The sequence below is a fragment of the Ictidomys tridecemlineatus genome, chromosome 6 (assembly GCF_052094955.1).
Source record: "Ictidomys tridecemlineatus isolate mIctTri1 chromosome 6, mIctTri1.hap1, whole genome shotgun sequence".
Taxonomy (NCBI): domain Eukaryota; kingdom Metazoa; phylum Chordata; class Mammalia; order Rodentia; family Sciuridae; genus Ictidomys; species Ictidomys tridecemlineatus.
Window position 1 is genome coordinate 61,052,475 of NC_135482.1, and position 23,413 is coordinate 61,075,887.

Consider the following 23,413-nt stretch of genomic DNA (forward strand, 5'->3'; position numbering starts at 1 on the left):
TTTCAGGGCTCAGGATGAGTGACTGCCCTTCAGAGGGGGTGCTTGGCAGGTGGGGGAGGGGAAGGGGCCTCAGGGCAGGAGGCTCAATCGCTTTTATTGACCCCAACTGGGTGGTGAAAGGTGATCAATGATGATCGATGGAAATGACAGCCCGAGGCTTGGGGCTGGAGAGAGCACCCAGAGAGCAGTGGTCATCCCTGTCCTTTGCCTCCTTTAACCTTGGCGGCCTTTCTTTCTCAGGTCACCTGTCTGTCCCTGTAGTAACCATCAATCCCTCAATAGGCTCAGATGTCCCTTGTTGGGGAAGAGGCAAACAAATAGGTTTTCTGGATCACAGTCCACAATGAAAAAACTGGAGAAAGAAGGATAGGATCAAAGTGCAGAGCCAGGAGTCCTTGTCTCAGACCTTTGGATTAAGTTGTGTGTGGGGAGTACCCAGACTGAATCCTTCTGAAAGGTGGAACGGGTTTGTTTGGTCCAGAGCCCAGGCATCAGATCTCTAGTTGAAGCCCTCATGTCTCTTTCCTTCCCTGCAGGTGCCCTTTGGGGAAGTGAGCATGGTTCGAGACTGGTTGGGCATTGGGGGGTCTGTGTCACCTCCTCCCCAGGAGCATCCCAAGCGACCAGTGCTGGGACTGGAGTGCCCACAGACAGAGGTGAGCGGTGCCCGATTCTGGGGCTTTTTCCGGAACCTCTGTGGACAGCCTGAAGTCTTCTTCCGTCACTGCTTTGTCCACAATCTGTGTCCTCTGCTCTTCCTGGCTCCCAGTGGGCGCAACCTCACCCCTGCCGAGCTGCCTGCAAAGCAGAGAGAACAGCTTCTTGGGATTTGCGACGCAGCCCTCTGCCGGCAGGTGCAGCTATTGGGGGTGCGGCTGGTAGTAGGAGTGGGGCGACTGGCAGAGCAGCGGGCACGACGGGCCCTGGCAGGTCTGATGCCAGAGGTCCAGGTGGAGGGCCTCCTGCATCCTTCTCCCCGGAGCCCACAGGCCAACAAGGGCTGGGAGGTGGTAGCCAAGGAAAGGCTCAATGAGTTGGGGTTGCTGCCTCTGCTGACAAAATGAGTGTCCCCAGGGCCTGGCCTAGGACAGTCAAGGCCCCCAAGTCATTCTTGCACTGGCGGATGACTACACACCGCCTGGACTGGCGCAACAGGGCCTTCCTGGGCTTTCTGTTGCCAGGAAACATGTTCTTTGATCTGTTGAACTGTCCCCCAGCCTGCAGAGGCAGTCTCTAATTACCAGGGTGAGTAGTTACTCAACTCCTGTACACCCTCTTGCTTCCTGTGTCCTTGACTGTCCTTTGAGCATTGCCCCTTTTGTCTTACAGTGTTGGCTCTACAGAATCAGCAGAAGGTGGGCTTCTTGCATACTGCTCTACCTCATTATTTCCTTGGGAGTCCCTATGCAGCTGAGTATCCTAGACAGGAACTTCAAAAGGTCATATTTCCTATTTCAGAGAAAAGACTTTTAAAAAAGTCTTTAATTTTTTTACTTTTTGTTGACATGTATTAGTTGAACAAATTAATGGGATGCAGTGTGATATGTATACATGCATACAGCATGAATTGACATCCCTTTACCTCCACCACCTCTTTCCCAGCTAGAGGAAAAATCTTGCCAGGATCCTTATCCATCCTCATAGAATAGCTTCTGTCAGCTGATTCCTTTCCTCACAGGGATCAGGACAAAATATGGAACATGATGTTTATTCAGACTGAATTCTGGCGGGGCCCAGTGGTATACACCTATAATCTCAGCAACTTGGGAGGTCAAGGCAGGAGGATCAGAAGTTCAAGGCCAACCTTGACAACTTAGCAAGACTCTGTCTCAAAAAATAGAAAGAGTTAGGGATGCAGCTCAGTAATAGAGTGCCACTGGGTTCAGTCCCTAGTAATACTCACACACACTTACACCCACACAAACACATAAATGAACATTTTATGGGAGACTGAGGCTAAATCAGAGGGAGAATTCAGTGTGGCAGTGTAGAAAAGTCAGAAAACCTGGATTTTTATCCCAGCTTTGAGACTCATAAACTTTATTCATTTTATGTTATTTATATATTTCTAGCATTCTTTTTGTGAGACTTGTGAACTCTGATGGAAAAATGGATTATCCTCTCTAAGTCTCAGGATCCTCATCTGTAAATGGAGATACCTCCCTCACGGGGTTGTTTGAGGATTAACTGAGAAAACACTTGAAAGTGCCTTGTGATGGCCTGGCACTCGGGTGCTCACTACATAGCTTTCTTGCTTTCTGTCTGGGTTGGCAGTCATTGCACTACAGAGGAAACCCCTTTCCACTTTGAAAGCCTGGCTGGGGTCGGGAAGTCTTGCCTACCAGAAATGGATCATGACTTTATGAAAACCCAACCTGTCATTCTTCAATTTAAGCATTAAAAGTTCCTAAACTCTTTTGTGGTGGTACTTTTTTCCCCTCTGCATGTCAGGGGTGGGAGATCTGTTGTTGAGATTTTTTTTTCTATACATACCTCTTCACTGTTTGCAAAAGGTTTTCTTGGGTAGCTGGGGGAGGGATGTAACAGATTTCTAAGTGCTTCAGCAAAGCTGCAGAGTGGTGGTAGTGGCTTTTCTAGTAGTTTTTCTGATACTTGGGGCACATGGGGAACAGGGATGGGGTGGCCTGGCTTCTGACTCATTTCTTTTTGTCTGCTGAATGGCTGGTTGGGTGCCCCTTTTTTAAGAACTAGGAAAATGAACCAAGTTGAAAGCAAAACATGCCTTGAGATCATCTTATTGAGGAACACATGGTTTACTCTTGATTTCTTGGGACACAGTTCATCTCCAGTTATTTCAAAATTAAGATCTTTAGAATAAATTCTCCTCCCCTCATATCATAGAAAGGAATTTGACCTGCCTCTGTCTTCAGATCCTGAGAGGGAGATTTCTAAATCCTGGGAATTTCCCCAGTGATAGGTGTATCTTTGTTATGGTGGGTCCTCCAAACCACACCTGAAATTAACAATGTTGAGATTTGACCATAGACCACACTTTGTATTGAAATTTGATCTTGGACCTCAGCTGAGTTTTATGCTAAGATTTGACTCAGGATGTAGGCTGACCATGCCAGAAAGACCAATTAACACTTAGAGGATTGGGACTTTCTTCTGGGTGAAGTATCAGCCTGATCTCTAGGGAGGAGACGGTAACACAGACTGAGTGCAACCACATGGCCCTTTATTTCAATCAATTAGGCCTTTTTAAAGAAACCCTAGTAAAAATGTTGAGCACCAAGGTTTGTGTCATCTTCCTGGTTGGTAAAAACATGGATGTGTTGGGAAGGTGATATGTCCTGGTTCTATAGGCAAAGGCCATGGATGTGTGTTTGGAATACGTCCAGATCTTGCTTATGTTTCTTTGTGTTTGGATGGCCCTGATTTGCATTATTTTCTGCAGTGTTGGGGAGGGAACCCAGGGCCTTATGCATGGTAAAGCACATGCTTTACCACTGAGCCGTACCCCCAGCCTCTGATTTGTATTCTTTAAAATAATAAAGAATGTACTTAAACAATTACACTGTGTTGTCCTGAGTTCTGTGTGTGTCTAGCCAATTATTGAACCTGAAGGGTTGTGGGAACCATTGTATTTTTAACCAGTTGGTTAGAAGTGTTGGTGGCCTGGGGACCCCCAAACTTGGAATTGCATCTGAAGGGAAGATAGTCTTGTTGGGGACTGTGCCCTTAAACCTTTAGAGTATGGTAGACCCCAGATAGCATCATAATTGCCTTACATCATTGCACTGTCACATGCCTTAGTCCCCCTTCCTCTTTCTTTTTTTTTTCTCATAGCTTGTTTTTTTTTTTTTAAAGAGAGAATGAGAGAGGAGGGAGAGAGAGAGAGAGAATTTTTAATATTTATTTTTTAGTTCTCGGCGGACACAACATCTTTGTTGGTATGTGGTGCTGAGGATCGAACCTGGGCCACACGCATGGAGGCGAGCGCGCTACCGCTTGAGCCACATCCCCAGCCCCCTCTTTCTGCCTTGGTGCTATGATACTAAGTTGTGGGTGCTCTGTGTTTCGAGACACTGAATTAGGCATTGTGCAATCATTGCAGAGAAAGAAGCTGTTTTGTATTATATATTTAGCTGAGAAAATCAGAGAAAGCTCTCTGGAGGAGGTGGAATTTCAGGTGACCTTAGAGATGGGAAATTTGAGAGCTCAGTTAACAGCAGCATTACGTTCAAAGGGTGGCAAGTAGATTAGTGTTGGCTTGACATGTTGGGAGAAAAAAACTGAAGAAGTAAGTTGGGGCCAGTTTATGAAGGGTTTTGAGTGCTAGAATAATCTGAGAATTTGCAGTCCAGTGGGGGAAGTCAGATGCACAGAACACCCCCACTGAAAACATCCAGCTATAGGTGAAAACCCACAGATGAAGATGAAGGATGTGTTAGTCACCTTAAGAAAGGGGTCTTTTTGTTTATTCGTGATGCCGGGGATTGAACCCAGGGCCTTACACATGCCAGGCAAACTACCTACATCCCAGCACAAAAAAGGCTCAATTTCAGTCTGTGGTCACTTGGCCCTGTTCTTTGGACCTATAATGGCAATGGTACATCGTGGCAGGAGTGTGGGGCGGAGGAGCCTCCTGGTAGCTGGGAAGCCAGGAGAGTGTAGGGCAGCAGTATTTCCTTTAAGGACACACTTCCAGCGACCTAGCTTCCTCTCACTAGGCTCCACCTCTTTAAAGTTTCTGCCACCTCCTGGTAATGCTATAGGTTGGTGACCATGTCTTCAATAGATGGGTCTTTGGGGACACTCAAGATCCAAACCATAGCAAAGAAGCAGGAGGCACAGTAGGTGCAATGGGGCAAGAAATGGAGAGGGAGGGCATTAGTGTGTAGGGAGGACATCCTAGGGGCACAGCAGATCCTGGGTTAAAGCTCAGACTCGGGGTAGAACCATGAGATGGTGGAGGCAGAGCTGGGTAGTATGCAGAGGTACTTGGATGGTAGATACCAGGATGATGTCTTGAAGGTCGGGTGTGAAACAGTCACTGCCTGATCTGGCTTCAAGTGGGGCTGTGCCCTCAATTCCTGGGGTATAATAACTTGTCAGGGAGATGATGATTAGGGTCCTGGGTCTGCCATTTCCTAAGGGCACTGTATTAGAATAGTCTACTAGGGCTGCCATAACAGGAATACTGCATACAGCATGGCTTAAACAACAGACTTATCTTGTCAATTACGGAGACCAGAGATCCCAAATCAAGGTGTTGGCAGGTTGGATTTCTACTGAGGCCTCTCATGTTTATGTTTTGTTTTATTCTAGTACTGGGGTTGGGGGTGGGGTTGAACAGGGGTGCTCAACCACTGAACTACATCCCTAGCTCTTTTTATTTTGAGGCAGGGTCTTGCTAAGTTGCCCAGGCTGGCCTTGAACTTGCGATCCTCCTGCTGAGGCCTTTCTCCTTCGATTGCAGAGGAGGCTGTCTTCACCTAGTCTTCACATGACTTTTCTTCAGGTGTATCTCCTTGGTGTCCCTCTCCCTTCTCAAAAGGACACTAGTTGTATTGGATAAGGGCCCCAGCCTATTGTCTCATTTAACCCTAAGTATCTCTATGGGGCTCAAATACAAAGTTTCAAATACAAAGTCATTAGGGCTTAATATCTGAATTTTTGTGGGACACAATTAGTCTATAACAGACACTCAAAGTCATATCACTTTTTTTGTTGTTGTTTCTTACCAATGTTAACCTCAAATAGTATAGGACACTCGGGAATGCCCCGCTTTTCTAGTCTGCAGGGTTGGAAGATAGTCTGGCAGCTTAGCTAGTTTACCAGACTTAATGTCACCAGATTTTCTCTTACCTCCCAGTTTATTCTTGAGTAGTTTCTTTAGTGCAAATGGGAATTTCCTAGGGGAAGGAAGCTCACTGTTTTTTCTTGAGCCAAAGGGAATAGAGGCTTCTGCAGCTACTTGACAGTATTCTGAGAAGTCCAAAATCAAATTGAAATAATTTGGGTCATCTAGAATTTTGTAGTTCAATACAGTAGCCACTAGCATGTGTGGCCATTTTAACTCAGGCTAACTAAAATTAAGTAGAATAAATACAATTTTTTAGTTCACTAGCCCTATTTCAAGTGTTCAGTAGCCACACATGACTAATGGCTACTGATGGAATAACACAGTTATGTAACATTTCTGTTATTGCAAAAATTCTTTAGGACACCATTGATCTAAGTATCAGTGGCTAACAACCCTTCCTGTGAATCAGAATTAACCTGTGGAAGTTTAGAAAATTCAGTGTTTCAGTTCCACTTCTAGAAATTTTGATTCAGGAGACCTGACATGCATCTGGGTATGTCTTTAACAGAATCTCTGTGCTCCTGTTATGCAACCAAGGTTTATTCTTCAAGGTCCTCTGAAGGCCATGAAGGTAAGGAGATGGTCTCTTATTTTCCTGTGTAATCCTATACCTGGCACAAAGTAGATGTCCAGGTCAACTAGGCCAGTAATGCATAAATCTAGCGTGGGAGAACTACCCCGAACGGCCACCCAGAAACTTGAATTTGTCTAGAGTTTGCTGCTTTCATCCTGTGATGGTGATTCAGGTTCTGGTTTAGAGGAAGGCTGGAAATTTAAAGTCCCACCTTTTAAAATACACACACACCTGGCACAGTGGCACATGCCTATAATCCCAGTGACTAAAGAGGCTGAGGCAGGGGGATCACCAGTTCGAAGCCAGTCTCAGCAATTTAGTGAGAACCTTTCTCAAAATTAAAAAGGGCTGAGGATGTGGCTCAGTGATAAAGCACTCCTGGGGTCAATCCCCTGTTTCTAAAAATAAAATAAAGCAAAATACACACATCCTCATACTCAAACTCAAGTTGGTAGAGGCAAGGCTGTGTTTGGGGATGCTTCTGAGACTCTGAGGGGTAGAGTGTGCTGGGGAAGAGAGACTCTCACCAAGTTTCCCACTTACTTCAACAGGATGGCTTAAAGGACAGTTGGGTCTTGAGTTCGAGCCTTGTGTGATCTCTCATTTTCCTTTCTCATTTCAGCAAACACTTGTTGATGTGTGCTGTGAGTCATTCCTGTGTTAGACACTGTAGGTAGTGACAGAGGTGAATTAGATAATTTTTTGCCCTCATGCTGGTCACTCTCTAATCCTGGGAGATACAAGCATATAATATTAGTATAAATCAATCTAAAAGCATGTTGTGAACACGTTGTCAACACAGCACTCTGGGCACAATGAGAGAGGAGGTGTGGGTAGAGGGGTGTGTGCCTGTAGGAAGGGGCTGCCACTGGAAATTTCTTATTCCTTGCTAGATCTTACCATCTCCATGTAGTGGATATTTGAAAATGGGAACCACTATGTTAGATTTGTCTAAGAATTTTTCAGTTCCAACTACAAAGTTTTAGGAAACAGGATGAGGGGAGGGACTCGAAGACCCAGAATTAGCCAGGAGCCAAGGATTAGACATGGCACTGTTGAAGATGGGAAGTAGAGCCTCCTGTCAGAACAGCTCTCTTGTTCTGTAAACTTCTGAGATGGGAAACTGCAACAAATTGTGCCAAGGATTGTTCAGGTGCTCTATCAAAAATGACTGAAGCCTGAGCCGGGCATGGTGGCACACGCCTGTAATCTCAGAGGCTCAGGAGGCTGAGACAGGAGGATCACAGGTTTAAAGCCAGTCTCAGCTATGACAAGGCACTAAGCAACTCAGTGAGACCCTGTCTCTAAATAAAATACAAAATAGGGCTAAGGATGTGGCTCAGTGGTCAGGTGCCTCTAAGTTGAATCCACAGTACCAAAAAAAAAAAAAAAAAAAGACTAGAAATGGGCTGGGGTATAATACAGTGGTAGAGTACCTACTTAGCATGCATGAGGCCTGGGTTCAATTCCCAGCACCACATGTAACCAGGGCTAAAAAAGCTAGTGGTAGAATGGAATAAGGCAATAGAGATTGTGACCTTTTGACTCTTTGAATATACTTGCTTAGGAGGAAATAGGTTAACTACTTTCTAATTTTCTCTAAACCCCAAAGAATGAAATAACTTCAACTGAACTATGAGACATTGAGGTTCAACACATGGATAAAATTCCCAGATATGAGCATCAGGTGATGCAGAAGTAAATTGCTTCCGAAGAAGCTGAATTGCTTCCCAAGAAGCTGAATTGCTTCCCCTCCCCCCAGGGCCTTAATGTCAACCTTGGCCCAAGCCCAAGTTTGCTAGTGAAGTTTGAATTATCAAGTATTTGGGGAAATTCTCTCCCTGCTTGTTTTGGCCCTCACTCTCAAAAACAAAGCAAACAAAACAACTGCAGTAGAATTTTCCTTCACATCTTCTCGCCCATTCTTCTGACCCTACCGCCCACTCAAAGCTCAAAGCTCAAAACTCCTTAGCCTGATGTCAGTGGCTAGGCCCTGCTGGCAGAGGGGATGGCCGAGAGCCCAGAACACTCCTCCAGTGTGGCCTGTGCCAAGCCGGGTTGCCATTTCCATTTTCATTAATTGAAGTAGCTTGACCCTGATCATTTCAGGCCAGCAATTTCCTGTCTGCTAGTTGGAAGTGTGTGGAGGACATGCCTCTGCAGGTCATTCTGTCCTTTCATCTACCTTGATAGTGCTAACTCCTCATTCAGGCTGCAAAAGTGAGCCTTCTATTGCGGTTGATAGGGGAGAAACCCAGCCTCATCCAAATACCCAGCCTTACCTTTGGGATCTTTGTCTCTTTGGAAGACCTTCCTGGTGTCTACCCTCAAGCCTACCTGTTGTAATTTTGACTCAATTTTGTTTGTTTCTTTGTTTGATTTTTAGGATCTTGCTTACAGATGTGGTTGAGTCTCAGAACCTCATGGGACTTTCTGCTGTGGCCTGGGAGAAGAATAAGATGGCCTTGAATAGACTTTTGCCTTCCAACCCTGGAAAAGCCACACAGAGGAGTGATGAGGGTGTATGATGGCTTTGCTCTGAGTGTGAAAGTGAATGTGCGCTTTGGTCCTTACCTAGCATTCAGGAAGGTCTGTGTATCACCCCTTTGAGGTCAGAGTTCGTTCCCATGTTTGGTAGAGTGGCTCTGTAAGTACCATTAGGAGAAGGATGGCGCTTTCCCCTGGAGCGTGGGTCTCTGGTGTATTCTGTGCATTCGTGTACTTTTGCCATCCATGGGATCCTAAAATCTTCCAGATGGACACTCATGTCATTGAGTGTGACACGTCTTTGCTGCTGTTGTGGCTCTGTGTGTCTGTGGTATTTTTTTGTGTAGCCTCTGAGTGTTCGGGCATCTTCAGGGGGGCTCGTGTCTTTCCGAGTGTCCTCTGGCTCTGCTGGGGAGGGGGAAGAGAAGGAGCCTCGACTCAAGGGGAGCCGTCGGGTGGGGGAAATGTGCTGGGAGGGGGTGTGCTGCAATCTGTGACTTGGAAAACAGACGTGCGGAGCGTGCGGGGCGGGGGCGGGGGCCTCTCTGGCCCCCAGCTCCTCCGCAATCCAATTAAATAACATTTAAATGCATAACCAGCCCGCGCGGCGATGGGGCTGGAGATTGGAGCGGGCGCGGCGGCGGGCCGCGCGGGCGGCGTTTTGTGGAGCTCAGCGATTCTGGCGGCAATTTCCCCGCTCGGCGCGGCTTTTACGAGCCCGCTCCCGGCGCCGCGCCCGCTCCGCTGCGCCCGCCCCGCTCGCCGCCACTCCCGCCTCGACACTTTTCCCCCCTCGCCTTCTCCGCAGCCTTCTGGTCTGTCGTGTGCGCTCTCCGCCCCTGGGTCTCTGTCTCTCCATCTCTCTGCATCTCTCGGGTCCATCCGCCTCTCTCCGTCTCTGGGAGCTGCTCTGAGATCTCTGTACGCCTCTTCCTTTTGGCCTCTCCACTCTCGCGGCCGTCTGTCGGTCTGTCTCTTTCTCCCTGGGTGTCTGCCCGTCTCTGGCTCCTGCCATCTGTCGGCTTTGACTTCTTTCGCTGCTGTTTCTGCCTCTGACTTTGACCTTTTCTCCTGGCCGATGTGGTCCAGCTTCTCTCGGGCTCATCATCTCATCCCAGTCTGTCGTTGCCAGTTTCCTTGTCCCTGGCCTTCTGAGTCCTCCCAGCCCCACACATTTCCCCTCAAGGAGGCCTCACCGCACCACCTGCCCTATGCGCCATCTCCCTTCTGCCCCCACAGCACTGCCCAGCCTCCCTCCCAGCGCCGGGGGAGAAGGCCAGCAGACTGGGAGCATCAGGGAGGGGAGGAGGCTGGCATAGTTAAAAAGAGGGGTGGGGTAGTGGACTAAGCATGATGGGCACCGGCTCAAGGGGAAGATGGTAGGAGTAAATATGTCGTGAGTGAATAACTGGAAGAGACCGATTCTTCCCTACATTCTTTAGGAGCAGAGCAGAGCAGACTGTCCCGTCCAAAGTCAGGGGAATACGGCTGTCCCTGTCTGGGGGTCCCCAAGAGTGCTGAAGAGTTGTGATCCCATCAGGGACTGAGGCTCTGCTGGGGTTAGGATGGAGAGTGGGCACTTCCTGAAGAGCCAGGTGGGCCAACACCAGAGAGCGCGCGAAGCCAGTGCCTGAGGAAGACAGAGAGCAAGAGTCATTTCATTTATCACATGGGATCTGACTCCATCGCCTCCTCTTCCTCTTCTTTCCCTTTCTTATCCCCACTCAGACCCCCCAACATATGGAACCTGTTGTTTACCAGATGCTCCATGCCCAAGCAGATTTAGGGGGCAGAGCTTTCCTGGCAGAGAGAACTTCAAGGGCAAAGGCCCTCATGTGAGCTTGTCTGGTGTGCTGGAGGAATACCGCTGAAATGGCTGGGCCCAGAAAGAGGAAATGGGAACCCAGATCACATAGGGGCTAATAAGTCACAGTAAGGCTTTAGCGAGCCCGCTGGTAAGATGGGAAGTCACTGGAGAGTCAGAGCAGGGGAGTGACATGATCTGCCTTGTATTTAAGAGAATATTCCTACTACTGTGTTGAGAATAGATTGAGAAAACAAGGGCAGAAGCCGAGAGACCAGTTAGGAGTCCATTGCAGTACCAAGTAAGGGATGATGGGGGCCTGGTCCAGGGAGATGGCAGGCAAGATGGGGAGGAGCGGTCACAGCCTGGTATTCTTTGTGGAGTCAGCCAAGGGATCTATTTATGGGTCAGATGGAAAGTATAAAAGAAAGAGAGGAGTCAAGGCTAGGGAGATTGAGATTTTGGGGGCTTGAGTGACTAGAACATTGGACTTGCCATTACCTGATATGGGGGACTATTATAGGAGGAGCTGGCTTGGGGAGACAAGCTTTGGACACAACAGGCTTGAGGTGCCTGCTAAGCATTCAAGTAGAAGAGGCTAGTGGGCAGACACATGCACAGGTCTGTAGTTTAATGTGAATTCCAGGCTGAGATAGAAGTGAGAGTCCTCAGTGACACTGGATGACATACTCTAAGGAGTGAATGCAGATTTTAAAAAAAGACATCCAATAAAGGACAGAGTCTAAATACTTCTATATTTTGAAGTTGCAGGGCTGAAAAATCAATGCTGATGAGGATTTGGGGACTAGGCGTGAGGAGATCTTGGCTTGATCATTCTTCCTTCCCAGCCACCACGGAGGCCAGGCCACCCTCTGGGCCTTTGCTTCATTCCCCTTCAGACTCCATACCACAGCCACCCCTGCTCCTGTCCTCTCCAGCTTGGTCACCTGAATCAGTCACCATTTTATCCCCAATGCCTATCAGTCCTTACAAGGACTCCTGCAAGTGAGTTTTCTAGTTGTAGAGCCAGGGAAAGAGAATGGAGGTTAGAAGGGACCTGAGGGTCTTGGTTCACCTTTACTGTTTTCCTAATAGGGACACAGAGGTCCTAAGAAATAGGGAACGTGACCAGGGCTCCTAAAACAGGGTTGAGTGTCCTTCATGCCCACCCACCCTGCCTTTCCCATCACTTCTCCACAAACAGCAAATGGTCACTAAGCCCCAGCTTGTGCCCACCAAGGACTCTGAGGCATCCAGTGGAGACAGAGATGCAGTTCTCATTCTCAAGAAACATCAACTGAGGACCTGAATAATTATTTTTCTTTTTTCATATCTTCCCTTTCATTCCTTATGACTTAACAACTGGGACTCTCCTCTTCCCCTTCCATGCTCTAGGTCTTTCCTCCCTCCAAACCTTACTCTGACCCTTTCTTTAGAACCCCTCCCCAGATTCCCTTGGACTGCCTAATGCGCCAGGTGGCTGGACCCTGAAACAAGAGGCAGTCATGTTCTTTCCCTTACTTTCTCATCTCAATACCCAGTCCTTAAGCTGCAAGTTCTCTCAGTTCTGTCACAAATTGCCCCACATCTGACCACATCATCTCACTGTCTCCACTTGGACAATCGTGGCCACGTCCTGTTTCTCTTACCTGTGCTGCTGCTGACACTACTGCCCCGTCTGGCTCCCCAGCAGTCTCTTCTCCACACAGCAGCCAAGTCCCCTAGTCCCCCAGTACCATCTCCAGACCTTATGTGCTTCCTCCTATTTTTGTGTCCTTCAAACCAGTCTGCCTGCCCTGTGGTCCCCCTCCTTCCCTCTCAGATCCTGTGGTAAAGGGTGCTGGAGGAGCCTGGGTTGACTTCCATTCAAGGTGGTGTTTGAGGAGCCTATTGTTGGAGGCCATCTGACTGGGAGTCAGGCTGTTATCCTGGAGGGGACCTTAAGGCGGAGATCAAGGAGTAGGGTTGAGTATGTCTCTGAAAAGGTGGGGAGCGCTGGGGAGTCTTGGGTTCCCTCATTCCCATTCCTCATTTTCTCTGTTTGTGCTGTGTTCTCCCTTGTTCTCTTCCCTCTGTCTCACTGACTGATTCTGTTTTGATTAGGAGGTAGAAGGATCCCTCACCAGCCCCAGGGCCTTAAAAGATCCTCCAGTCAAATATAAATCTGTCCTGGCCCAAACTCCCTCTCACCCTGAGGATGTGGGTTTGAATGACCAGGTGGGAACATTTATCCTGTCCTTTCCAGCTTGGGTATCTGAATCAATCACCATTTTATCTCCAATGCCTATCAGCAGTTTGCACCCAGTAGGTGTTTATTATTTGTTGAGTGGACAAATGAATGAATGAATGTCTCAGGCCTTCAGCTTTTCCCATTGTCTTTAGGCTACTGATTTCAACTTCAGTTTTGTGGTACTGGGGATTGAAGCGAGGTCACTCTTACCACTGAGCCACATCCCCAGCCCTTTTTAGTTTTTATTCTGAGACTGGATCTCACTAAGTTGCTGAGGCTGGCTTTGAGATCTTCCTTCCTCAGCTTTTATAATAGTTGGGATTGCAGAGGTGCACCACCGTGCCTGGGCTGTAGATCACATTTTGAGGAGCAAGACTCTAAAAGGAGATGCCTTTCAGGCAGAAGGTACCCTCAACCTCAAATTGCAAGACAGACTGATGAAGATTGAGGGGGCACTGAGAGATAGTGAAAAAGAGAACCTAAGAAAGGAGGTCCAGGGCTTCTGTTTTTTATTTTTATTAAAAAAAAAATTTTTTTTGTGGACCTGGGGATAAAACCCAGGACCTCATGCATTCTAGTCAAACTCTTACCACTCAGCTATATTCCCAACACAAGGCCGCTGGTATAAAGGTCCCCAAAGCCCCTCAGCAGTCCCTAGCTAAGAGTCTTGGGAAGCCTAGAAGCATGTGCAGCATCATGGCAGCCTCCTTCTCTAAGGCCTCACCTCTGAGTCGGGGAAGTAGGGCTCTAGGCTGTCTCTCTTTACTCCTCAGAACCCTATGAGTCATAGAAGAGAAAGTTTGGCAGAGAACAGGTGGGAGTTTTTGTTAAAGTCCACAGACATTGCTAGGTGCAGTGGCACACACCTGTAATCCCAGTGGGTTGGGAGGCTGAGACAGGAGAATGGCAAGTTCAAAGCCAGCCTCAGCAGTTTAATGAGACCCTAAGTATCTCAGTGAGACCCTGTCTCAAAATAAAAAATAAAAAGGGGTGGGGATGTTGCTCAGTGGTTAAACGCCCCTGGGTGAAAAAAAGATATCAGAAACATTATCCAGACTACCTATTAGCACGAGGCACACAGGTGAACAGGAGGTGGGGTGGGGGGCATCCAACTGCGAAGGGGTAGAGAGACACATTAGGGGATTTAAATTTGGCTTGGAGGGGATGAAGAGAGCATATGGGGGCCCTGAAAACTGGTGGAGAGGATATTCCAGGCAAAATGGGCTGGAAGCAGGTTATGTTCCTTGGACCGTACTAGGGAGAAGGGGGTGATGGGAGAAGGAGAAACTGTAGAGGCCTGGTGTTAATCTGCATTAAGAAGGGCTTTCAGAGAGGAATCAGTGTTTTGCTCTGTATGCTTTAGGAAGCCACAGAAGTAGTTCCATGAGGAGGTACGTGTTTTGGAAGGGCTGCTTCTGGGAAGTCTTTGCATCTATTGTTTACGTGACCAATAGAGTGGGACCCTTCTCTGTGGATTGTCTCTGTGTTTGTGCTCACCCAATGCTTGGTCAGGCTATGAAAGTGAAAGGATTGTTCCTGTGTTGAGCAGAAGCTGGGGTGGGTTTGATTTTCACTTTCCCTGGTGTTTCCTTCAACACCAGCATCCCAAGACCTTGTTACCAATGCCTGATGCTTGGGGGCTTTTCTGCTTAGATGCCTCCAGCACAGGCCAGAACAGGTGCTACTCTTCCTAGAAACTAAGTTCTTAGTTTAAGTTTAATACCTATGTTCTTCACACATAGGCTTGAATGGGCTGAACCTTTTCTTTCTGGCTGCCGGGGAAGGGGCAAGATTTTTTGTTTGCTTTTGTGGTGCTGGGCTGGAAGCCAGGACTTTAAGCATGCTAGGTAGGTGCTCTACCACTGAGCTGTACCTCCGGCCACAGGTAACATTTTTGTGATTACTTATGGGAGGAAGCCCAACTTGCCAGTGTAGAATTTTCCCTAGCCAGGGTCCATTTCCTTTTTCCGGTATGTTCCCTGTCTCCTGTGCCTGAGGTTGCTCTCTTTCTGGTACTTGTTCCTCCTACAGGCCTGAAATTGTGTCAACAGGAAGGGCAGATTTTGCTTCTGTGGGAGGTGTGGGGTGTTATTTTCATTTGATTTTCTTTAGTTGCTGATGATCCTCATGCTGATGTGCTAACAAGCAGAAGCAGCCAGGGGATAGACTGACGGCGGGGACTTAGTCTCAAATTGGCCATTGGGAGTGGAAGGGCAGCTGAAAGGATTTGGGGGAAAGAACCAATAGAAGGGCTGCCACTGTCACCGTGGACTCAGTTTCTCTGCCCTGGGAAGATTTCATGGGGACCCTTCCTTTCCGAGGTTCCATGGCCTTTGCCTTCCATGTTCCTCACTGTTCTCAGCTCTTTTAGCCCAGCTTCTTTTGCAGCAAATGTGCTCTGTGTCAGGCAAAATCTTCCTGAATACACAGATTAAAGTCTATGTCTTTTATCTCAATCACATTTTTTTTTTTTTTTTTTTGGTACCAGAGATTGAACTCAGGGGCACTGGACCACTGAGACACATCCCCAGCCCTATTTTGTACTTTACTTAGAGACAGGGTCTCACTGAGTTGCTTACCCCCTCACTGTTGTTGAGGCTGGCTTTGAATTCATGATCCTCCTGTCTCAGCCTCCCAAGCAGCTGGGCTTACAGGTGAGCGCCACCGCGTGTAGCTCAATCACATCGTTGATGCAAAATACATAGTAGTGCTCATTACCCGACTGTGAATCTTCTGGTAGAAGTGAGGGTTTTTTTTTTTTTTAGCTGTTAACCTGGTTTCATTTATTTTTAGTGTTAGGAAGCTGAGGGCTAAGTTTTGGGTTCCTCTGCAGTAACTATCTATTCTTAGTTTCCTTTCCAGAGACATTTTCTCATCCTACTTCTTTGTTCTGATTCTTTCATAGTTTTTTTTTTTCTTTTTTCTTTTTTTCTCTTTGGCAGTACTGGGGATGGAATCCAGCACCTGGCACATACTAGGCATGTGTCCTACTGCTGAGCCCTAACTCCAGTTCTTTTTCTTTTTTGGGGGGACAGGGTCTATCTAAGTTGCTGAGGCAGGCCTTGCTTGACCTTGGGATCCTCCTGCCTCAGCCTCTTAAGTTGGGATTTTAGGCAGGTACTACCACACCACCAGCACCTGGTTGTTTTGATGGTTCTGTTTTTTTCTGTGTTTTGTATGGTAAGTCACCTCTGCTCTTTTTAATGGAAAGTGGGGAAAAACAGCTGCTCTGGAAAGAATTGTCATATTTTACTCCAGCTGCTGTACGATTTCTTTTGAGTTGCCACCTGCCAGCTGATTCCTGAGTGAAAGGGATGCTGGTCATATGGAATTATGCCAGGTCCTGTTGGGAACGCCTGGAGAGCAAGCAAGAGGCCAAATTGAAGGTCAGGCATAGTGGCACGCACATACTTGTAATCCCAGCAACTTGAGAGACTGAGACAGGAAGATCTCAAGTTCAAAGCCAGCCTCTGCAACTGAATGAGATCATCAGTTAGGGAGACCCTGACTCAAAATTAAAAATAAAAAGGCTTGGGAATGGGGTTCAGTGGTTAAACACCCTGGGTTCGATCCCCAGGACCAAAACAATGCAAACAACAGAACATGGTGATCATACTGTCAAATTCACAATGGCTGTTGTGAGACCGGGGCTTGGGGCTTATAAAGCACTTTCTAAACTGTGAAATTCGAGTGTTTTAACTGCTATGATAAATATTCCACTCTTGCCCTTCTTTCAGTCACTCTTTTGTCTTGGGAGCTACCAGGAGGAGGCGTGGACCCCCAGGTTCTGTTCTGCTTTGGGGCCTGTTTCCTTCCTCCCCTTCTCACCCCCTGGTGAATGGCATCCTAGCCCCTTGCCCTCCATGATGTCTCTCCTGCCCTCAGGCTGAGCAGGGCGAGAAGGTGGAGGCTGGCAGGAGGGGAGCAGGAGGGAGGCCGTGGGGAAGCCTAGCTGAAAATGGAAGCTGGGGAGGGGCCGGGGAGCAGTTAACAAACCACACACTGGCCGGCTGCTCTCTCTCCTTTGTCTCCCAGCCTGTATTCCAGGCTCTTTTCCTCTCCTGGCTGCTTCCCCTTATCTCCTTTGTCCCTTAGAGCTCTCCAAAGTCCCCTGGCTCCCTTCTCCCCATTTCATTTCCCTGATCCTTGTTTGAAGCTCCATCCATGTTGCCTCTAGTTCACCCTGATTTCTGCCCCAGGTGGGCTCCCTCTCTCTCCCCCAGTTCTCCCTGTACCTCACCCTGTGCCATCCGTGTCTTTTCTCTCTTTATAAAGTCCCCCTCCTTTTCTCCTCCTGTCTGCTTCTACCTTCCTCTTACAGTTCTGGCTCCCTTTTTCTGTAGGAACCCCACTGCCTCACCACACAGCCTTAGCCTCTCTCGCCTCCTCTTTTACCTCTTGTCTTTGGCAATAGCACCCCTCTGTCAGCTGCTCTGCTTGGGTTCAGAGGACTTGGTGCCTAGAGTCAGGGTCCATACGTAACCCTCCATCCTTCGCTTGTTGAAATAATGGTAATGACAAGACTAAAATTTAATGAGCACTTACTATGGGCGAGGTGCAATCAAATACTTTATGATTTTGTGTAATTTTCTCAATAGCCTATAAAATGAGTATTTTTATCCCATTTAGCAGACGAGGAGAGTGAGGTGTAGAGAGGTTAAATAATTTGATGTGGTTCCTCAGAGTGGTTAGCACTGGGACTCCAAGGCAAGACTGAGTAAGGAGCTCTTAACCACAGCCCTGGGAAAAGCTGCTTGTACTCTCCCTCCCAGTGATACTCAGAGAACTTCCCTGTTTCTTTAAGCATCATCTCAGCAAACCCAAATTCCTTCAAAGGTCATTTGGTCCCTTCTTGTTCCTCTGTACAAGACCAGACCCAACTTAGCTTTTTTTTTTTTTTTTTTTTTTTAATATTTTTAAATTGTAGGGCTGGGGTTGTGGCTCAGTGGTAGAGTGCTTGCCTAGCATGTGCAAGGCCCTGGGTTTGATCCTCAACACCACATAAAAAAACATTAATAAATAAATAAGATAAAGGTATTGTGTTCAACTACAACTAAAAAATAAATATTAAAAATATTTTTTAGATGTAGATGGACATAATATCTTTATTTGTTTAGTTTTGTGGTGCTGAGGATCGAACCCAGAGCCTCACACATGTAAGGTAAGTGCTCTACCACTGAGCTACAGCCCCAGCCCCCAACTTAGCTTTGGGAGCTTATTCTATGCAACAGTGCCACTGAGAAGGTAATGCCAGGCACAGATTTAAGCACTTTATGTACGTTTTCCCATTTAATCATCACAACAACAGTGGTTATAACTAATTTTGCAAATAATGAAATGGAGGCACAGAGAAGTCAAGTAATTCGCCTTTAGTCACACAGTTATTAAGTGGCAGGGCCAGGATTTGAGTTCAGGAATTTTGGCTTGGGGAATCTGCTTTCCCTTCAGAGATGCTATTTCATACAACTCTTGGAAAACAGCACCATTTTTACTAACCCAGATGCTCTGAGTAGTTCTTGTGAGTCTGTCCCCAAGCCCGTGGCCTCAGTCTACCTCTGTGACACTGCTGGCTGTGGTGTCATCTCTGTTACAGCACAGATAGCTCTGAAATCTGGTCAGATCGCCAGCCCTAGTCAGGGCCTGAAGGGATTTATTGGTGGTTGCCCCCAGGGATCTGGGACAAGTGTTTTCCTCTCCAGCCTTGCTGTGCAGCCTCCCAGGCCGACAGCTCCCTCGTTCCGGCCCATCGGCCCATCGCAGCAGCTGATTTAACTCTGTGGCTGGGGGATTTAGCTGCTGTCCTGGCTCCTACTATAAATCCCTGGGCGAATAACCAAGCTCTGCATCAAATCTGCCGACAGGGGAGTGAGCAGGAGCAGATGGTTACCTTGGCCACGGGGCAGAGAGGGCAGGGGCAGTTGGGGAAGGCTCTGAGCCCCTTTGTCCACCCCTCCTCAAACCCAGGCTACACGTGGTTCAAGCCTGTGGGGTCCCCTAACAACTCTCCAAGTGTCTCCCATCCCACAGCACCAGCAGGTTCTGGTGATATGGAGTCCAATTCCCACCCCATTTGAAGTTTTTTTGCCTGACTTGGCCAGAGAGGAAAACCCACCAGCTTCCCTGGTTTTGGACTTGCTTTTGAGTTTAGCATTGCTTGGTTTTCTGGGGCCCTGCACTGTGTTGAACAGAGGTGGGCTCTGCCCTCCTGAGGTTCACGCTGAAGTGAATGCTAAGGACCGGTCAGTGGGAAAGGGTGAAAGACCTTAGGATTTGGGGACTTGGATGGGGGGTTGAGCAAGTTTCTGCAAAGAAGGCCATAGTGGACTGGATGAACCCCCAAAGGGTAGAAAGTGAATGAGGGAGAGTTGGAGTAGCCATAATTGGAAGCCCTACACCTTCCACCTTGTGACCGGAACTGAGGAACTCAACCTGGCTGCTCAGGGGTCCATATTGGACCTGGAGATGAGGTGGGATTGGGCAGGGCCATCATTTTTATCAAGGCCTCTTGCTTTTCTGGCTTCCTCCTGAAGCCTCTTCCTCAGGCTCCTTCAATGCCTCTCCCTGCCGCCCCCTACCTGTCCCCTGGCTCCTTTCTGTCCTTTCCTAGGGCAGTTTCCCTCCTCTGGACAGTACTTTTTTGCTCCACTGACTGGCTAGTGGTGGGGGGATTTGGCTGGAGCTTGGGGCTCTGGTTTTGCTCCCCACAACCACACACGGTCTATAGCCTGTCCCTGGTGTCCATGCCATTTTGTTCTTCCACTCCTCATCCATCTTCCCTGTCCCTCTCCCAGCCCCGGAGGAGGCAGCCTCCGCCTGGGAGATTACAGACACTGAATCAGCAGCCAGCGCCTAGGTTCTGCTGACGGCAGACTTTCTGCCTCTGAGGGCTCCGTGGTGGGATGAGGGCCCCTCCTGGGGCCTGGAGGTTTGGGGTGGGGAAAAGGAAGGGCTGGGGAGAAGAACAGGTGCATGGAGAGGGAAAGATGAAGAGCACAAGGTGAAGGCCCAGGAGGGAATTTGGAGAGATAAAGGGAGAGGTGGGAAAGGAGAATTAGAAAGAGAAAAAAAAAAACAAAAACAGAAAAACATGGGCAAACAGTGAGGGAAGGGGAGGAAGAAGCAGAGGGTAGGAGATGGAAAAGAAGGCCCAGGAGGGAGGAGGGCTGGGAATTAGACACAGCCTGCAGGCCCAGGGCCCTGCCCTGCTGTCCCCTCCCCTAGGGACCAGGCTGGCAGGCCTCTTGGAGGCCAAGTTCACCTGGACTGGGCTGTGGTTGAGGCTGGGCTCGCTGGCCCTGAGTCTGGGGCTCTGCCTTGCGCCTCCCTCTCCCTCACGTGGTGGTTTTGTACTTCATCTTGTTTGCGGGGCGGCTGGGCCTGCTCTCGGGGTTTAATGATCTGTGCCATTATTTATAGCTTTGCGCGCCGAGAAACACACTGAATTTATCGCTTGCTTCTATAAATAACCCTGGCAAACGGGTGCCCAGGGAGGAGGGCAGGAGGAGGAGGGAGAAGCGAAGAAAGGAGAGGTGGGGGGTAGGGCAGGGGAGGTCTCCGTGGACTCTGTCCCTAAAATGGGGTGACATGTGTGTACAAGGACAGCAGAGGCTGGCAGACTGTTGGAGTGTGGGTGTGTATTTAAGCATGAGTTGATATAAACAGGGTGGCCTGTGCCCTGTGATGAGGCAAGCGGTTGTTTGATGTTGGGGGGGCATGCGCCAGTTGATGGTCACTGTTTGTGTTTGTGTCTGGTGCCGTGCTGGTCACAGCGAGGTTGAAAAAGGACAAAGCAGGCCCAAGAAAGGGCTGGCCTGTATGTGGCTGGCCAATGAGGATGCAAGGAAGGGGTGAGGAAGAGTCAGCTTCCCACCTCTGTGGTGGGGTGCCAGGAAGACTACCGTGAAACTCTTTTTCTAGGTGTTGGATGGCAGAGGAGGAGACCTGAGGAGACGGCTAAGCCAGTGAGAGGAGGAGCTCCTAGTGTCTTATTGGATGGGGGTCAGGGTCACCTGTTCCAGCACCCAGGGGGTCTCTGGCTTTGGGGTATGGCGGTGGACAGGTGCGGTTGGCTGCAGTACTCCTTATAGAGTCCTCCTGGCAAGTCCTGGCCCAGCGTAGGAGTGGGCCTCTGCTCAGGCCTGCCAGCACCCACAAAGCCAAGTGCCTGCTGCTGTAGCCTGCTGGGCGAGCTGTGCCTGCTCTTGGCAGCCCGTGGTCCCTGCCACAGGCTCCTCACCCCAGGACAGCCCAGGAAGGGGGCCCTGGCACTGTGTGGCCTGAGGGCCTGGGTCCTGCCTCCTCCCCCTCCCCCAGCCCGCAGTCTCCTTCTGCTTAGCTTAACCACACAGGCCGCTGCTGCAGCGATTAACTCCGGGAAGCGCTCTGCATCTCTAATGAGGACATTTGCATATATAACGAAGAACCTTCACAGGTGTTGGTGAAGCCACCCCTCCCCTTTTCCCTTTCTTCTCTCCTGCCAGCTGCCACCCTGACCTGTGGCTCTGGGGGCGGGGGTGTCTCCTTTGGTTGGGCCGAGAGGTTCCAGATGCAGGTGAGTTGCAGGGGCTCCTCTCTTTGGGTCAGAAACAGGGTACCAGCCCATTGTGTCAGGGTGCAAGCCCATTGTGTCAGGGTGCCTGGACAGGCCCTGTGTCCTGTGCACACACACAGAAAGGAGGCACAAGGTCAATGCACCCATCTCTGCCCAAGTACACTGCAGCATGTGGCAATGTACCCAGGTCCCTGCAAGTATGCAAAACACGTCCCAGGCTGCACCCACGCCAATGTGCCGTGCACAGGCTGCCGGCACAGGCTCCTTCACACTCACATCCTGGCACGGGCGCAGGCAATTAGAGAAAAATGCACCTGCACCAACACTTTCTCCTCCAAACAGGGCCCCTCCTCCCGCCTTTCCTCCCTCCTTCATGGAGTCCTCAACCCTTATTTGGGCCAGAAAACTACTCACCCTCCTTATTCAGATCTATTAAACACAGGAGAGGCCATTTTCCTTTTTTTAAAAAAGAGTTAAGAGAAGACATTGCATCCAGATAAATAAATGATTCGGAAGGGGGAGAGAAAACACCAGGGCCAGGGTGGTGGTAGGGCCTCGGGTTAGGGGCTAGATGCAGGTGGAGGGATGTCTGCCAAGGAGTAGAGCCAGGGGCGCTAACGTCCCCACAAGGTCATTCTCAGGTTATCCCCAACAGCCATGACTCTCCTGCTGCAGACCAGCCAATCCCCACACACAAGGCCTCTCCTTGCCCTCCTGTTGGTCTTATGAAGCCATGTGACCTTCCTCCTCTCTGGCAGCTGCCCCTGATGATGGATGCAGCTGCTCAGCTGTACCTGTTGGGGGACAGGGACTGCACAGCTCCTAATTACCTCTTCTAGAGCAAGCTGGGGGCTGGGCTGAAGGAGGCCCCCTCCTGTTCTCGGGCCAGGGCTGCCATCCTGAGCTAGAGCAAAGCCTGGGGGCAGACATACCCTGAGCTGTCCTGGGGGATGGGGCTCTGGGGGGGTCCCCTGGAACTGGGGATGGAGTGAGGGAGTGCTTCTGGAAGGCTGGTAGAGGGAACAAAAACACATCACAGCCACAACACCAGTGACTTGGGACACTGGGGTAGGATGTTAAATAAATGACCTCCTGCCAAATTCTTCCCACAGAGGGTAAGACTCAGGTTAAATATCAAGTGCCTGGAAGTCAGAGATGAGGTGCACTTGAGCAGGGGACAGAACCGTGGGTTAGAGGTTTGAAATGCTTCTTAGAAGACGAATCAAGTCCTTGTTTTCCTGCCCAGTGAGTGGCTCAGGGCACACAGCTACAGAGGCAGCCTGGAGTTAGAGTAGGAGGGCTTGGATAGAATGTGGGACGATGGCTTGGAGGGGTGGGTTGGGTGACACTGACTGGACATTTGAGGAGGTTATTACCTTTGAGGCTCTGGGTCTGGACTGGCTTGAGGAGGGATGGGAAGACCTCCAGATTAGAAATGAGGACTCCTTCTGCACCCTTCTCCTCTGGGTCACTGAGGCCTTAGGGGTTCAAGGCAGTGGGGAGGGAGAGGCCCCGCCTAGAGGTGGGCTAACAGACAGTAACGGAGCAGAGGGGTCCTCTGTAAGATGTGCTCTGATTCTGAGATCCTGTGAATCCCCAAAGTAGGATTCTCCACAGGCTTCAAGAAGGGAAATGGGAAGGAGGAGCAGAGCTGGTGAATGACTGCCGTTCCCTTTTCTCTGGGTGGCAGTGGATATGATGACGTGGCCTTGATAAATGCTGATCACTATTAATTGATAGCTGCAGGTCACAGAAATGATGACCCTCACTAGGATTCATTCATTAGTCACAGTTCCTCATCTTTGGGGATCTCTTGCCTGAGGGGAGAAGGGAGAGGGATGGCCTGAGATCCCAGGGCCCCAAAGGAGGAGAAAACATAACCACAGGCCAGGTAAGGTGGGTCTCCCCCCACTCCTTGGCTTCCGTCAGCACCTATC

General features: G+C 49.2%; 1 protein-coding gene across 11 annotated transcripts in view; it reads left to right on the forward strand.

Moving 5' to 3' along the window:
• Smug1 (single-strand-selective monofunctional uracil-DNA glycosylase 1) overlaps window positions 1–23,413 on the forward strand; it is a 48,218-nt gene that overhangs the window by 18,448 nt on the left and 6,357 nt on the right. For 6 of the 11 annotated variants that reach the window (XM_078014519.1, XM_078014517.1, XM_078014520.1 and 3 more), the window contains one exon: window positions 537–1,473. In XM_078014519.1, the coding sequence (XP_077870645.1) occupies window positions 537–1,064 (528 nt within the window). In that variant the 3' untranslated portion in view covers window positions 1,065–1,473. Of the gene's footprint in view, window positions 1–536; window positions 2,418–6,338; window positions 6,402–23,413 lie in introns of those variants that run through there. The other 5 variants (XR_013422894.1, XM_078014522.1, XR_002483941.3 and 2 more) reach the window with 5 other exon arrangements.